We start from the raw sequence: 16,230 nt of genomic DNA on the forward strand, positions 1-16,230 counted from the left end.
CTGTCATGGAGGGGCCCAGTTCCCCTGGGGATGGGGGCAGCCTGGACCCCCCCCCAAAGCCTTCAGCCCCTCGCAGGTGTCCCAAGCCACGGGGATGTGCGGAGGTGGGTTGCAGCCCACCGCCCACCAGCTGTCAGCAGCTGGAAGAGGAGCTCTGGGATTTGTCTAGGCTGGGAGGGGGGAGGTTCGGACAGCTGGGGCAGGCAAAACCCCCTGGGGAGGTCCCAGTCTGGCCTCTGCTGTTTCCCAGCTTGTCACAGCCAAGAATGTCACAGCCCATCCCCTCTCCCAAAAAAAAAAAACAACAGCAGGAGCCACGTATATTCCTTCTGCAGCTGGACAGAGGCTGTTTCCCTATGGCTTTCTGGGATTCTGGCACCGGGGTTGGCCATCGGCCCCCATGCTGGGATGCACGGCGATGGGACACAGACATCTGCTCTGCTCCCATGGACACGGGGCTGCTGCTCCCAGATGTGGTGTCCACGGGGAGCGGGTCCAGCTGCCAGCACCCTGCTGGGCTCCTAGACGCCGTCCTGCCCTATGTGCCCTGCAACCCACCTGGGAATTGGGGTGTGGAGCCAAACTCGGGGAGCAACCCATCCATTAGCCCCAATGCCAGAGGCAGGAGTTTGGAAAATCCCAACCCCATTGGGTTCTGGGAGCAGTTTTTCCTCCTTGGGAGAGGAAGGAAATCGCCCACCCTCTGTGCTTTGGGACATGGCCAGGAACCAGGTCCTCCCCCTGTCTACGCAACTGCTGGCCCCACTGGAAGCAGCCCCATAAAAGCAGCCCCGTCCCAAGCAGGAGGGAGCACGGAGCAGCCCGCAGCCCTCCTGCAGCCCAGCATGGCCAAGGCAGCCGGGGCCTTCTGCGTCCTCCTCCTCCTCATCATGCTTTGCTACCAGAGCCTGGCCCAGAGTGAGCACGGCCACCTGGGGGACTGGGGACGGGGGGAACCCAGAAAAGAGGGAGGGGGTGCATGGGGGTGGGTTTGCTTCATGCAAACTGGAGCTGGGGACCTCCAGGCTGAGCTGAGCTCTCGCTGTCCCCCCCAGGAGCCCCGGCCGTGCCCGACAAGTGCTGCTTCAACTTCCAGACGAGACGAATCAAGAGGGACAACGTCGTCTCCTGCTACGCCACCAGCCCTGAGTGCCCACACCAGGCGGTGATGTGAGTACCCCCTGCCCCTCGGGCGGCACCGAGGGACGCAGGCATTGCTGCTTCTTTCTTTTTGGTGGCCAGACCTGCTCCTCCGCTGCCCAGGGGTGGGATGGGGCATGAGGCATCTCCGAGCTCCCCCAAAACTGAGCTCTGCAGCCCTGTAGTGCATCCCCGCTAAGCCCCTTGCTTCTCTCTGCACAGCTTCAAGGTGAAGAGCGGCAAGGAGATCTGCGCCCAGGCGGGCAGGGCCTGGGTGAAGAGGTACCAGCAGAGCTTCCCAGTCAGCTCCTTCTCCATCCCCAGCTAGCGCGGCTGTGGGAACCCCGCGGGGCCCTCCAGGGTGACCCCGTGGCAGAGGTGGCCATGGGGACACGAGGGGCAATGTGGCACATTGAGGCTGTCCTTCCCATTGCGGCCCCATGCCCAGCTCCAGGCTGACCAGCACTCACCTCTTTGTTTTTTTTTTCCATCCCCGGATCCAGCATCCCACTGGGATGCCCAAACCCTGGAGCTCTGCACGCAGGCAGCTCCGTACCTCCTGTATCTTTCACTGTCCCCCACCCTGGGACCAAGGCAGGACGGGGTCTCAGGCAGGGGACAACTGCTTTGCGGGTGGCAGCACCGGCGGGTCGGTGGCACAGCGCTCACCAGGCTTCCTGCAGCATAGGGGTTAAGAGGGAATAGCTTCACCCTTTTTTTTTTGTACGGCGCGGTGATGGAATTAAAGGGAACTTTGTACACACAAACATCTGGCTGTGAAGTGTCTGGGGAGCAGGCAAGGTCCGCCTCTTGGCTTTCTCTGGGTGCAAAAGAACATCTGTGAGCGCTGGACTCGCTAAAGCGCTGGGAAGAGATGAAGTCCTGGCCATTTCTGATGTGTCCTGGGGGTGGGAGAAGGGGGAAGAGGGATTCAGGGGGTGCACGGGGTCAAGAAGTATCCATGTGGGCTTTGGGGAAGCCACCAGTAAGAGGGGTGAGAGGTGGGCACAGCACCGGGTCGGTGCCAACCTGCAAGGAGGGGGCTTCCCGTGCTCATCCACCAGCTGTCCCCGTGGAGACCCCGGCCAAAATTCAACCAGAGCTGCCCCTCGGGGTGCAGGATCTGGCCTCGGTGCCAGCCCCCACTCCAGGGCTGTCACGAGGAGATGCGATGGGCACAGTCACCACCACGGGCGGCACCACGGGTGGCACGGCCCCCGCCGTGGGCAGCCAACACTCAGCCACGGGGTTTTGGGTGGGCTGGTGGGAGCCACACGCCCCCGTGAAGAACAGCAAGAGCAGCATCGCAGCCAGGATGGTTTTTGAAAAGAAGCTCTCCCAGGGCTTTGCTGAGTGCAAGCATCATCCTGTGTGGTTTGTCACAGTGGCAGCAGCCGAACCCAAAATAGATCGCTGTCCCCAGCGCATCACCGGTGGCGCAGAGCTGTGGCTCCTCACCAGAATTTCCAGCCGTCCTGGGCTGTAGGTTGGGTGTGAGCAGGGGCTGGAGCAGCACCGGCCAGAGGGAGGAATTTCCATTCACCACTTGCCCTTTATGAACACCGATGAGCAGTTCTTCCACTGGGGAGAGTCCGGGGGTGTCATGGAAATGCTGCCCGGGGGCTTTATAACGCCGAGGCGCAGGCAGGAGAGGCAGGTAGCTCACCGTAGCCCCGAAACAAGCAAGAGCTACGGGTCGCTGAAGCTGATAAAGCCAGGTTGGATATGAAGCTCTTCTCCCTGACCCTGGTCGCCCTGCTGCTCGCTGCTGTCTGGACTGAAAGCTGGGGCTTATCCTGTAAGTACCGACACGGAGCTGTTTGGGGTCAGAGGCGCAGCTTTGGCGATGTTCCTGTTGGGGAGCTGGGGTGCTGGAGGTGTCCCGTTCCTGTTAAATGGAGCCAAAATAGGCTCAGGCACAGCTTCAGCAGGTGCCGAGGGGTCTGGGCATGCCCCAGAGGTAGGGGCTCGTTCCTGGGGATTTCCTGATGGGCAGAACCAGGGGGGTCCATCACTGGGGCAAACCCACGGAGCTGGGGACACTCCGGGGACTCTTGGAGCAGGGGGAGCAGGAAGGTGCTTGGGGAGCAGCGACACCCCTGGGGACAGCACCAAGCCCTGTCTGCTCTCAGTCCGCAGCCCCCACTCCAAATGCTGCTACAAGGATATGTTCGTCAAGAAGAAAATCCCTGTCTCGCTCATCCGGAGCTACGAGAAGACGCTCCCAAACTGCTCCCGCAGAGCCGTGAGGTGAGTGCCCGGGTCCCCCGGCCTTCCTCCCCCAATCTTCCTCCCCCAGCCTTCCTCCCCACCACGCTCCTCGCCCTCACTCGCCCACCCTCCCTGAGGCTTCACCTGCCATCAGGGACACCTCAAAATGAGTCACACACCCACCCCACCCCGGATGCTGTGTGAGATGTGCCCCCCCCTTCCCTCTTTCTTCCAAATGTCCCTGCAACCCCAACCCCCTGTTTCACCAATAAAAATGGGAAGGAAGCCGGGGTTGATAAGAAATTTAAGATGCCCAAAGTCAGCATTTTGGGGGAGAGGGGGGTGATGGGGTCAAAGAGGGGGTCACCCCATCTAACACCACCCTTCTGCCCCCAGAGTGGAGCTGCTGAAGGGGACAAAGGTCTGTGTGGACCCCATGGAGCCCTGGTTCCAGCAGTACCTGAAGGGACAGAATCTGAGCAACGCCTCGGCGTGAAGCCACAACCGCCACGCACCCTATTTATTTGTGCCTCGCCGCTACCTGCCTGTTGTGCCTCGTTAACCCATGGGGCCGGCCCCAGCCCCTGCTGCCTTCGTCCCCCCTCTGTTCCTCTCCACAGCCGTGTACAGCCCTTGGTGGCTTTAATAAAGAGCCCTGTCCTGAACTGGAGTGAGACTTAAATCCTGCTGGAGGAAAGAGGGGTTTGGGGAGGGGTTGGCATCCCCACGGGGACCGGGAACTGCCCAGAAGGTGTCGGTGGGGCAGAGAAACCAAGGGGGTGAAGGCTGGCCCCGTAGCCCCCCCCACATTGAGCTGTCCCTACCCCATTATGGGTTTAAGGACGCTGAGGATGCCGCATGGGATGTGAATTTAGGCAGACAGAGGAGAAAAGTTGGATTTTGAGGACCTGGGGGGGGGAGGTTGTTGCTTTCCTCAGGAGGGAGCCGGGAGTTAAACACTGGTGGCTGCAGAAGGACAAAGCCTGGGGGCTTGGCACCGTCCCTTAGCCCCAGCTGGGCCCTTGCAGATGGGCACCCCGGGGTGGCCCCACTCCTTCTGGAGCCTGGCAGTCGCCAGCACCAGGCGGGGACAATCCTTCCCTTCCCACCAGAGCCCCTCCACCACCCCAAGGTGGTAACGGGGACATCGGGTGCTCAGCAGCCTGCTGCCAGGATGAAGGAAATGGGACCGTGGGGTGCTGGGCACTCCGTCACCAAAGTCCTTACGCTCCAAGTTCTGGAAACCACGGATGCTTTAGAGCTGGTTGAGCACAGGGAGGATGGAGCAGCCTTGATCCACCCGATTCCCATCGGGGCTCCATCCGTAGAGCCCCGTGTCCCAGCCTGGCTTTCACCACAGGGCTTTGGGCCCCAGTTCGTCCCCAGCGAGCATCAAAATGGAATCCGAAAGCAGTGCTCCTGTGGCTGGCGCTTCCCCTTTTGCAGCTTCCTCGCTTTCTCCAAAAATCAGCATTTCTTCTCCAAAAATCAGGCTTTCTCAGCAAAAATTGGGTGTCCTGACATAATTTCCTAGGAACAATGTATGCATCCTTTTCTGCGCTTGCACAGTGGCCATAGGATAAAAGGCAGAAGCAGGGGCTGAGCATTGTGCAGAGGAGAGCCCCGCAGCCACCTCCAGCCCTGCTTGCCATCCGCTCGGCCCCCTCAGCACCATGAAGGTCTCCGCAGCTGTCCTGGCCGCTCTCCTCCTCCTGGCCCTCTGCTCCCCGGCTGTGGCCCATCATGGTAAGTCTGGGTGTCACTGTGTCCCCCTGGGGCTGGGAGCCCCATCCCCATAAGGCAGCTTCTGGGGCAGACGGAGAGCCCAGTCCTCCTTCCCATGGATGGGACCCTTGTGGTGGGGTGCGGGTGGTTGCCACCAGTGCTGGGGCTCAGCCTCAGGGATGGCATCTCCAGGGGTCTGTCCTTGGGGGATGAGACACAAGGTGGGGACGGGTGATGGCAAATCCCTGGGTATAGCACTGGTTGTAGTGTGGGGTCTCACTGAACTCTGTTTCTCTGCCCCCACAGACGGCGTCCTCGCCACCTGCTGCTTCAGCTACCAGCAGCGCCCCATCCCACGTAGGTTTATCACCTCTGCCTACATCACCAGCAACAACTGCAGCCAGCCTGGGGTGATGTGAGTACCCTCCATTCCTGAGGTTTGGGGTGCAATGGCCAGGGCAGAGCCCTGTGCATCGTCAGGAGGGGGACAGGGGATGGGAACATGGCTGGGGACATGCGGGGTGCTGCTGGCAGGACCCAGCTCCGGCCCCCTGCTGCCCCCTCCCAGCATCCTAACACTGGTTTTCTCCCTGCAGCCTGGTCACCAAGAATGGGAGGGAGATATGCACGGACCCCCAGGCCGCCTGGGTGAAGGCACACCTGAAGCACTTTGAGAAGAAAAACTGACCCTTCCCTGCTGCTGCTGTCCCAGTCACTGCTAACAAAGTCAAATTACAAAGACAACGGAGAAGACATCAAAATGCTTGTCAAGAGTCGGGGGCTCTGCTGCCTAAATAAAGTGCTTGGCCTGCAAAACCCTTTGTTTGGCTCTCATCTCCCTGCTATACCCCCTGGATGGGAGCCGGGCCCTGTGGGGTGATGCTGGCATCCCGACATGGGGTCCCTGTCCCTCAGGGCCCCCCCAGAACGCTCAGCCCCCTGTGTTGTGGCTGTGTTCATCCTGACATCACCACCACGTCACCTCCCCTGGGGTTCCTCAGTGCTCCATCACAATGCGTGGGGCCGTGTCACACACCCATCACCCCCCCCTGCCCCCCAGTGCAGGGCGCTGCCACCAGCTCGGCTCCCCTTCTTGTCCCCAAAACTGTGGGGACAAGGAAGGGGACGGTTCCTGACCCCACCGACTTCCCCACGGCCCCATGCGGTGATGGAGCTGAGACCCCGGCGCCACAGGGTGCCACAACCCCCCCCAGCCGGCCCCCTCAGTCCCACAGCCCCACTCAGGGTGCTGGCAGGGTCCCCTCAGGTGCCATCCCCCCCAAAAAAGAAGCGGCATGTTCCTGAGGAGGAAGGTGAGCGCAGAGCATCCCCGTAAGGGGTTTGCCCCTCCCCCAGCCCTCCCCCATATGCTGCTGTCACCCCTCTGGGCCCCCCCGGCATGACGCTGGGGGTGACGATGCCACCGTCCCCATGGCAGTGTGCAGGCTGTGCCAGCGGGCAGACGGTGACCCCGAGGTGTTTGGGCAGACGTGCCAGCAGGACGGGCTCTGCATCCACGAGAACTGCCTGGTGAGCCCCCAGGGGGGTTCAGCCCCCGGCCCCCGACCCCATGCCAGCAGCTGCCCACCCCGCACACACCCCCGGCTCCCTCTTGCAGTACCACGCCAGCGGGCTGAGCCAGCGAGGGGCTGACGGAGAGGGTTTCTTCGGCTTCCTCTTCCCCGACATCCACCGGGAGCTGCAGCGGGTGGCACAGAAGGTGAGGCGGGGGGGACGTGTCCCCACCTTGGTCCCTGTGCCCCTGTGTTGGGATGCTCCAGCAGCCGGCTGCAAACAGATCACCACAGCCTTGTTTGTCCAAAAAAAGTCTCTTTCCCTCAAAACCTGAGCATTTTGAGAACGCTCAAAGGGGTTACGGGTTATGGGGTTAAGGTTTTATCAGTGGTGCGGTGTCCCCAGCCAGGTGGCCCACCGAAATGTCACCGGGCTCTGTGGGGCACGGGCTTCCTGAGCACCCCGGGAGCCCCACGCTGATGGCAGCCACCCTCCTGCTGTCCCCAGACGTGCTGCATCTGCTGGCAGCGGGGCGCCTCGGTCACCTGCCAGGTCCGGAGATGTCCCCGAAACTTCCACTTCCCCTGCGGCATCGAGCGGGGCTGCGTCTCTCAGTTTTTCGGGGAGTTCAAGTGAGTGCGGGCACCCTCTGGGGCTGGAGGAGGGACGGAGCAGGGAGCTGAGCTGCCAGCCCTGTCCCCCAGGTCCTTTTGCTGGCAGCACCGGCCAGCACAGCGGCTGCGAGCGCCGCAGCGGGGCCACAGCCTGTGTGTCATCTGCCTGGAGGCGGTGGCGAGGCGGCCCTGCTACAACACCCTGGTTTGTCCCGTCTGCACCAGCGCCTGGTTCCACCGCCGCTGCATCCAGGTGGGTGGCATCGCCCCCCAGCATCACCCAAACCTGTGGGGGGGGTACGTGGGACCCTCCCACCCTGCTGATGCCACCCCTGCTCCAGGGCCAGGCGCTGAGCTCGGCCCTGCACCATTTCCGCTGCCCGCTCTGCCAGGACGTGCACACCTTCCAGGAGGAGATGTTTCGCCTGGGCATCAAAATCCCCGACAGGTCAGCATCCCTCTCCCTGCCTCTGTCTGGCTCCACAATGAGCCCCAAGCCAGTCCCCTCCTGCCTCTCCAGGGTCCCCCTCATCCTCCCGGGACTGAGGTGTCCCCGGCTCCCGCAGGGACGCTGCCTGGGAGGAGGACGGGGCTTTCGAGGAGCATTACCAGCGGCACAGCTCCTGCGACGCCAGCCAGTGCCTGTGCCCAGTGGGACGGGAGCAATCAGAGGACACGGGGTGAGTGGCGGAGGCCCTGTCCCCACAGCAAGGAGATAACGGTTTTGTCTCCTCCTTCAGACTGGGACGGAGGTTCCCCAGGGTGCTGAGCTCAGCACAGCACACGGTGCATGCTGGCAGCTCAGCCCCATCTGCTGGGGTGGAAGCGGGATGGACCCCACCAGGGCTGGCACCCCACAGCCTTGAGACCCTTGGTGACCATGGGACATCGGGCCCATCGGTCCCCCAGGCCCTGGAGGTTGCTGCTCTGCAGCTCCTGTGGCTCCTGCGGGACCCATCAGCTCTGCTCCGACGTCGGGGAGGACATCAGCTCCTGGGAGTGCAGCGACTGCGCCGACACGTGCACCGGTGAGAGCTGCAGCTGAGGGACATCCCCATAGACATGTGGCCACCATGGTCACCTGCCCTGGAGAGAAATCCCAGCCACGGGACCAGGAGATGGGCACAAGGGTGTGATGGATGGAGCTTGTGCTCATCTCCCTGCCCTTTGCAGCCCCCTTGGTGTCACCTGGAGCAACCAACCCAGACCCCACAGCCCCGGCGCAGGGACCCACGTGCAGCACTCCGGCTTCTGGGAGTTCAGGTCTGGAACACGAGGCTGGGATGCTACAAGGTCACCCCGGCACCCAGCTGTCCTCCCAGCCCACAGAAAGCCCCTCGGTCACCTCCCATCCACTGACCAACAACCCTGGAGGATGTCCCTAATAAAAGGTGAAACATCACAGGTGGGTTTGCTGATGTGCCTGAGCACTGCAGGACAGAGCAGCCGCAATGGTCCCGACCCTCCTGTCTGTACTGCAGGGGCTGTTTCCCATCGAGGAGCTGGTGTCAGGACCCCAAGACAAAGTTCCAACAGCACCCGGTGGGGATGTGCTGAGGTCAGGGGTTGCTCTGCAGGAGCTGAGCCCAACCAGGGGAGGGCGAAGCGCCATGGCAGGGAGTTCAGAGACAAACAAAGGGGTTTTATAATCTAAACACTTTAATTAGACATCAGAAATACAGGCTCCTTCTTGAAAGGCATGGTGACACATTTTAAATTATTTTTGTATTTTCCCTTTTTATAGCAAAAAAAAATATACATTTAATTCAATTAATTTAACTTAAATAAGTTAAATAGAATAAATTTTCCATTGAAGAAAGATGCAGTTCAAGTACTCCGTTGCATGTTGGTGCGGGGGACTAAGCCCACCGGGGGGCAGCAGCAGCAGGGAAGGGTCAGTTTTTCTTCACAAAGTGCTTCAGGTGTGCCTTCACCCAGGCAGCCTGGGGGTCCGCGCATATCTCCCTCCCCTTCTTGGTGACCAGGCTGCAGGGAGAAAACCAGCGTCAGGATGCTGGGAGGGGGCAGCAGGGGGCCGGAGCTGGGTCCTGCCAGCAGCACCCCACATGTCCCCAGCCACGTTCCCATCCCCTGTCCCCCTCCCGGCGATGCACAGGGCTCTGCCCTGGCCATTGCACCCCAAACCCCAGGAATGAAGGGTACTCACATCACCCCGGGCTGGCTGCAGTTGCTGCTGGTGATGTAGGCAGAGGCGATGAGGTTACGCGGGACGGGGCGCTGCTGGTAGCTGAAGCAGCAGGTGGTGGGGACGCCATCTGTGGGGGCAGAAAAACAGAGCTCATTAAAACCTGCACTACAGCCAGTGCTCCACCCAAGGACTTGCCATCACCCGTCCCCCCCTCGTGTTGCATCCCCCAAGGACAGACCCCTGGAGATGCCATCCCTCAGGCTGAGCCCCAGCACTGGTGGCAACCACCTGCACCCCACCACGAGGGTCCCATCCATGGGAAGGAGGACTGGGCTCTCCGTCTGCCCCAGAAGCTGCCTTATGGGGATGGGGCTCCCAGCCCCAGGGGGACACAGTGACACCCAGACTTACCAAGATGGGCCACAGCTGGGGAGCAGAGGGCCAGGAGGAGGAGAGCGGCCAGGACAGCTGCGGAGACCTTCATGGTGCTGCAGGGACCAAGCAGATGGCAAGCAGGGCTGGAGCTGGGGTGGCTGCAGGGCTCTCCTCTGCAGGATGCTTGGTCCCTGCTGCCGCTGCCGTCTTTTATCCTCTGGCGACTGGGCGGGTACATGGTTTCAAGGAAAAAAGATGAGTGCATCATACCAAGGAAATTATGTAAGGATACCCGATTTTTGCTGAGCTGGAGAAGGCGAGGAAGCTGCAAAAGGGGAAGCGCCAGCCACAGGACCACTGCTTTCGGATTGCATTTTGGTGCTCATTGGGGACGAACTGAAGCCCCATGATGAGAGCCAGGCTGGTACATGGGGCTCCACATCTGGAGCTCTGATGGGAATCCCAGGCAGGCAGCCGGCATACTCCAGGCAGGGATTTGCTTTTTCACAGCCCCAGGATAACTACTGTGCCCAGGGGCAGCAGAGCTGCTCTGCTGAAGGTCACTGAACCCAGCCCAGATGCCATGTCACATAAATCCAGCCACCACCACTACTGCCAGGTGGAAAATCCAAACTTATCCACGGTTTTGCCACAAGCAGCACTTTTCAACCTGCTCCACAGGTCACAGCGGGGCTACAGAGCTAGCTCCAAAATGGCGCATCGCACGTGCATTCACCTCTGATAACAGAGGCTCTTTGTCAGACATCTAGGAAAGGAAAGATAACATAGACACGAGGTTGGAAAGGAAAGATAACATAGAGACGAGGTTGGGTTGACCTGGAAGTCATGGGGAGTCTCACATTTGTCCCTTTTCCTGTCACAAACTGCATTCTCATGCTGGAAGCTTGCAGAGACATGGAGAACCAGGCGGCCTGTAGAGCCCAGGCTCTGTCACACCGCTCCAGGACCACAGTAGCGTTCTCAGGCCGCAGCCTGGTCTGTCACCCTCCCTGTGCCTGGGACAAACAGGGGACATGCACCTCTGCACCCACGGATTTCAGTTTGGGCTGTGGTCTGCAGCCTCTTGAGATCAAGGTATTGCAGTTCCTGCTAGCCCACATTTTCACAAAATGGACAATTTCATCCCAGTTCAACCTCCCTGTACCAGTCTAGCCCCAAAAAAGCAAATACACGGGCCTCAGGGAGGAGACACAGAGCAGGAGCTGGAGGGAGAAGCTCTGCCTGCACCCATTGATGCCAGCTCATCACAGCCTCGCAGATGAAACCTCAAGGCCATTGCAACATGACTGAAAAGTGGCAACATCTGCAATCTCCAAGAGTAATTCCCAATGCCTCGGTGGCTGGACACCCAGAAGGAACTGCAAAACTTGCAATTTCCTCCTTTTTTTCCCTGCCCTCCTCTTTTTTTCCAGCCGTGCCCACAGTGCTCCATGCATTCCCCAGCAGGCCGCCACACAACCCTCAGCCTCCACCACCCGCCCCTTGCTCCTCACAGAGCCTTTCCCTGCACAAAGGACACATCCCTCAGGGCCAGCACTGGTTGAACAGGAGGTATCAGAAGAAGAGAAGAGACCACAATTGTTTCTTTTAGTAATATCACCATGTTACATGCCAAAGATCACCACGTTGCATGCAAGCCCCATGCAGGCCTGGCCTTTCACCACACCAAGCTTACTGCTTGGCAAGGGACAAGCAGGAGTAGCAACAGTAAGGATGGTGGTAAAGGAACATCCCACAGCACAGAAATCCAGGGAAACCAAGACAAGCACAACAAAAAGTAGAAGCACAATCACCTCTGTGCATAGGCTTTTGTATGGTTACTGCTAAACCCAGTCATCTGTTAGAAACAAGAGAGAGATCTCACAATAGCAAAGATTATTTTTGATGGAAATGGTGAAAATGTTTCCTCCTTACTGCAGAAATGATTGGTCGGGCTTTCAGTTCTCCATTTAGACAACGGCCGGATGGAACTTCTTACTGGACAGTGATGTAGTAGTTCCTATTCTAACTGGAATTGAGGATATTTCAATGAATTGCACAAAATTGCAGCTCAGCAAAAATAGATAGTTTGTGTTCAAGCATGTTTAAGGAATTGAATATAAGGAACTGATTTAAGGGGAGAGTGAAGAAATTACTTCTGGTTTTAATTCTCCTGCGGTAGAAGTCATCTGTAATCAGACCACTTTCTAATCTTGGAAAGAAAGAGGAGAAATTCAAAAGCCAGGGTGAGGAAAGAAAACAATTTGCCTTCTTGTCAGTGAAGCTTTCAGAATTCCTGCAAGGAACGCAGCAGCCCAGAAGACCCAGCTTTATGAACAACAATTTGAAGAACAAAAAGGAAAAAAAAAAAAAAAAAACTATTTGTTAGGAAGGTGAGCACTTAGCCAAAATTGCAGTGTCTTTTTGGCTCATCTTCATGTTAACAAAAGAAGAGGTTGTGGCCAGGTACTCAACACAATTAGAATTTAGTGGCAGAGGTTAGGCATGCAGTTGAGAATAGAAAAAAGAACAAATGGGTAAGGAAGAGGTAGAGAAGGCAGGTGTTGTTAAACCAATAGGCTCCAGCACTTCCCCTCCTGAACCACTGGCAATTAACAAACTCACATGGAGCGGGAGAGGTAGCAGAAAGCCAGTGATGAGCCAACATAACACTAGTCTTCCATTATCAGATGTTTCCGGCACAGCCCTGCATGCATCTCCTAAGAAAACGAGGGAATTAGTATCTAAAAACATCTCCACAGGGGCTGTGAATGCAGCTAAGAGCAGAGGGACTGTCATTACGGATGGCAGGCAGCTGGCAAGGTGGAGGGACAAGAGGAGGCATGGGGACATGCAGAGAGCTGCCCCTGGCTGCTTCCTCAGCACAGCAGGGACAGGGCTCAGCCAGAGCTCATCTCCAAATTCACTCAGCACTGGGGTGGCCGCAGCTGGGAGCAGCTCACCTCTTAGGGCCACACATTTCAGAAAGTGGTAAGAAGAGAAGAGAGCAGCAAGAAGGTGCCCTGGTTAGACTGGGAAGGTGGACAGTGTCACGGGATTTGTTTAAACTGAAATAGAGGATGAGGAATGTCTTGGCCATTTTAAAGAGGATCGCATGACTTCTGGTCCCCAAGCTCTCCACTGGAAGAGGAGACAAGGACCTTAGCCCACAGCCAGCTTTAGGAAGCCCTCCCCAGCTCTGCATAGCTTCCCCAGAGGACAAATGCCTGCTAGCAGGCAGAAGCAGGCTGCATCTCCAACCATGAGGCAGGGCAGAGGGATGCCCTTTGCACCTCTTTCAGGAAAGGCTGCCAGAACCATAGCAACAAGTGGAGAAGAGCAGCCCCTCCGCCTCCACCGTGTTCCAGCATGAGACAGAGGGAAATCTGTAGAGCAAGGAAACCACAGGCAGAAAAATGTGGAAGGAACTGCCAACACCACGATACCATGCAAGTGCAAAGAGAATACCGCGTGGCATTATGCAACATCCGTCTGGGAAGCGACACTTGTCATTGATAAAAATTATGCAAAGAGGTCCCGTGGCTGGAAAGCACAAGGAAAATACAGATCAGCCAAACAGTCTCTCTCTGCAGCGAGGTATCGCTGACTCTTGCATTTATGGTTTCATGGGGGTAATTCAGCAAAGCTAAATTCCCAAACCAATCCCCACTGATAACTTTTTGATGCAAAGCCCTGAATGCTCCTTCGCTCTCAGAGGATCCCAGGGCACAGCCTGAACAAAGACCCACAACAAGGATTTTTCTACTGTCCTAGATCAAAGTTATGTCTGTTCTCCCACCATTTGAGTGACTTCTACAATAGCTAGAAGAGAGAGAAAACAAAAGGAGCAAAAAACCTCTCCCCAGGCAGGAGGCTGCAGCACAGCTGTGTGCATGCATTAGAGAAAAACACAAGAGGATGAGCACGGCCCAACAAAAGGAGGGTAACATCACCCTGCAGGCAGGTGGGTCTCACACCACCCACCCAGCACAGCCCCACCAAACCCCAGGGCTTACCCTCAGCTCTCCAGCCAGGAGGCCTGGAGACCACCCCAGGGAACAGACCTCACCCCAGCGGGGCTGCAGCCTCAGCTTCTTGCATCCCTTTCCCCATATTTTCCCCAAAATAAGACTTGGGAGGCTCAGGTATCCCTTGTGCCTTAGGCAAAATAAATACACTTTAAAAATAAATAAATGCTACATGCAAGGAGCAAGCATTTACATAAGAAAGAACTTTACTTCACTAAGTATAAATACATCCCTCTGTAAATAGCAGGGTTTGGGCACAGCAAAACACAGTCCAGAAGCTCACTCGCCAGCCCACAAGCACCTTCTTGCCACAGTGTGAAGCTTTTCTCTGCCCCACTGCCTCCAGGCAGCACCCACAGCTTCCCCCTGTGCCCTCACACAGTGCTTACCCCCTCCCCAGCCCCACAGCCTGCTTTTTGTGTCCTGCAGCTCACAGCTTGCACCTGGAGTCCTGCCTCCACCTCTGCACTCGGGCAGAGGAAAGCCCTGGTGCTGGTTCTCATCAGGGCCAGCTTTGGCTTTGCAAGAGCTGGTGGACTCTGGTCTGCCATGGGTACAAACCTAAAGCTCTTCTGCACAATTGAGATGAGCCAACAGGGCTCAGACACTGCCTCTGCAGATATCTGCGCCTGCCCACATGAATGCTTCATTAGGACTTAAAAAAAAAAAAAAAAAAAAAAAAAAAAAAGTTGTCTGACTGCAAAAAGCGATTTCAGTTTTGAGTTTGCAGACGCCAAGTATTGTTACCTCCTGCACCCAGACAGCAGATTGCATAAGCCCCATTTCTATTAAAACAGGCTAAAAATAAAAAATTATCTAAACTTCCATAGCTGGGGTTATCTCATAGCCATGCACTTGCTTCCGTCTTTGTTCTCCACTGTTTGCCCTTTATGAGACCTTCTGCCAGTTTCATGTTTATTATGCCTTGTGTCAAAATATTTCTTTCTAGTATACCTTTTCTCACTTTAAATGGTTTTAACCACATCCCTTTCTTCTCCTGCATGAAAGGGTAAATAATCAATGTTCAATGTTTCTTTTTAAGCTCCCTTCATCTGTTTGCCCCATTCTTTTCAATCTTCTATCTCCAAGCCACTCATCACCTGGCTCATCGTCTTCTGTGTTGGCTCTCCCCTTCTCTGAGTCAAAATGATCAGAGCTGAATTTGGCACGTGGAGATCATCCTGCTGCTTTCTACAACAACATTAAGGCTTTTGGAGAATTAGTTTCTGTCCCATCCTTCATACACTTCAATATCTTGCTTAATCCTTGGACTCGCAGCACCTTAGATGAACTCTAGAAATTAAGATGTTAAGTCTCACTTTCTGAAGACAATGGCATTTAGGGGACCTGAACGTCACGGAAGAGGAATAGAACAAAGACATCCAAGTCACATGGGCCAGATACTCAGGATGCAAATATCTTTAAAATCTGGCCATAAACTCAGAAAAAAAAATAAATAAATAAATACCACAGGCCATCTTCTTCCCCAAGTAGCTGTAGTTCTTTTGACCACAGATACAGAAATCTGTATTTCAAATGACTCCTGAGTGCATTTGAAAACAGTGACCAGCTAGCATGTTGCTCAGTCAACTAACTTGGTTAAACCCTAGTCTTCCCCAACCCTGATTAATGTGAATAATCTTGTATTTTGCAAGCATTTGCCTTCCATTGAACCCCTCTCCTGCAGCTCCTCAGGCACTACACAAGGTGCAACACATCGACAGTACATCACTCAGTATTGGTCCTGACGCAGACCAACACTAACCTCATAGCTTCCTCTTATAAGTTCACAGATATTTGCGACGAAGGAAATGCAGTAGATCTCACTTGTCTGGGCTTCAGCGAGACATTTGAAATGGTGCCACACAGTAAATTATTAGCTAAGGAGGGGAAGATGTGACTGGCATATGTAATGTGAAGCGGGTGAGGAGCCGCCTGAAAGGGGCACGGTCGTAGCTTCAGCTGGAAGGGGAAGTGTTAGACTGAGGGGGGGCTACCAGTGCAGTTCCTTGAGTTTCTGCCTCAAAAAAATGATTCTGCTTAACATTTGCATTAATGATCTTGGCACAAAAAGCAGGAGAAGGCAAAGGAAATTTGCTGATGAGGCAGAATGAGATGCTATCATCAATCCAGAAGAGGCCAGGATATCACAGAGAAAGATTATAATGACCTTGAGGACTGGAGTAATGGAGAAGGGTTTGATTCAGTGCTGCAGACTGGGCAAGCATGCTGCTGGGGACTAGGGATTGCAAGAAGAGCCATCCCAGCACAGGAGGCCGTCCGCTGGATGTGTCTGGGGCAGGGAAAGACCCATGCCACAAATCACAAGGCTGTGACCAACCCCTGGTATTATACAACAAGAGAGGAGTCAAACGCCAAGAGCACAGGGTGGGGGTTAGGAAAACAAAGGGCTATGACTGATCTGTGGGGATACATCACAGAGGCCAGCACCAGGGTGGAAAAGAGCTATTTT

The 16,230-nt window shown here is 56.3% G+C and overlaps 3 protein-coding genes across 3 annotated transcripts; 2 read left to right on the forward strand and 1 right to left on the reverse strand.

The window, feature by feature from the left end:
* The first annotated feature begins 815 nt into the window (after positions 1-815).
* Positions 816-1,893, forward strand: LOC311217422 (C-C motif chemokine 3-like). The gene is made up of 3 exons (XM_084299471.1): positions 816-918; positions 1,056-1,170; positions 1,363-1,893. The coding sequence occupies exons 1-3, from the start codon at positions 846-848 to the stop codon at positions 1,466-1,468; spliced, it is 294 nt and encodes a 97-aa protein (XP_084155597.1). The 5' UTR covers positions 816-845; the 3' UTR covers positions 1,469-1,893.
* A 4,614-nt stretch (positions 1,894-6,507) lies between these two features.
* On the forward strand, positions 6,508-8,250 carry LOC311217681 (PHD finger protein 7-like; the record flags this gene model as incomplete). The annotated part of the gene is made up of 7 exons (XM_084299934.1): positions 6,508-6,606; positions 6,695-6,796; positions 7,099-7,223; positions 7,296-7,458; positions 7,547-7,653; positions 7,772-7,885; positions 8,115-8,250. The coding sequence occupies 7 exons, from the start codon at positions 6,508-6,510 to the stop codon at positions 8,248-8,250; spliced, it is 846 nt and encodes a 281-aa protein (XP_084156060.1).
* Positions 8,251-9,037: 787 nt separating this feature from the next.
* On the reverse strand, positions 9,038-9,877 carry LOC311217424 (C-C motif chemokine 3-like). Its single transcript, XM_084299473.1, has 3 exons — positions 9,766-9,877; positions 9,373-9,481; positions 9,038-9,191 (listed from the first exon to the last, which is right to left on the reverse strand). The coding sequence occupies exons 1-3, from the start codon at positions 9,836-9,838 to the stop codon at positions 9,101-9,103; spliced, it is 273 nt and encodes a 90-aa protein (XP_084155599.1). The 5' UTR covers positions 9,839-9,877; the 3' UTR covers positions 9,038-9,100.
* Between the last annotated feature and the right edge of the window lie 6,353 nt (positions 9,878-16,230).

The sequence above is a fragment of the Netta rufina genome (genome assembly GCF_964035555.1).
Source record: "Netta rufina genome assembly, chromosome: 21".
In the NCBI taxonomy this organism is placed as follows: Eukaryota; Metazoa; Chordata; class Aves; order Anseriformes; family Anatidae; genus Netta; species Netta rufina.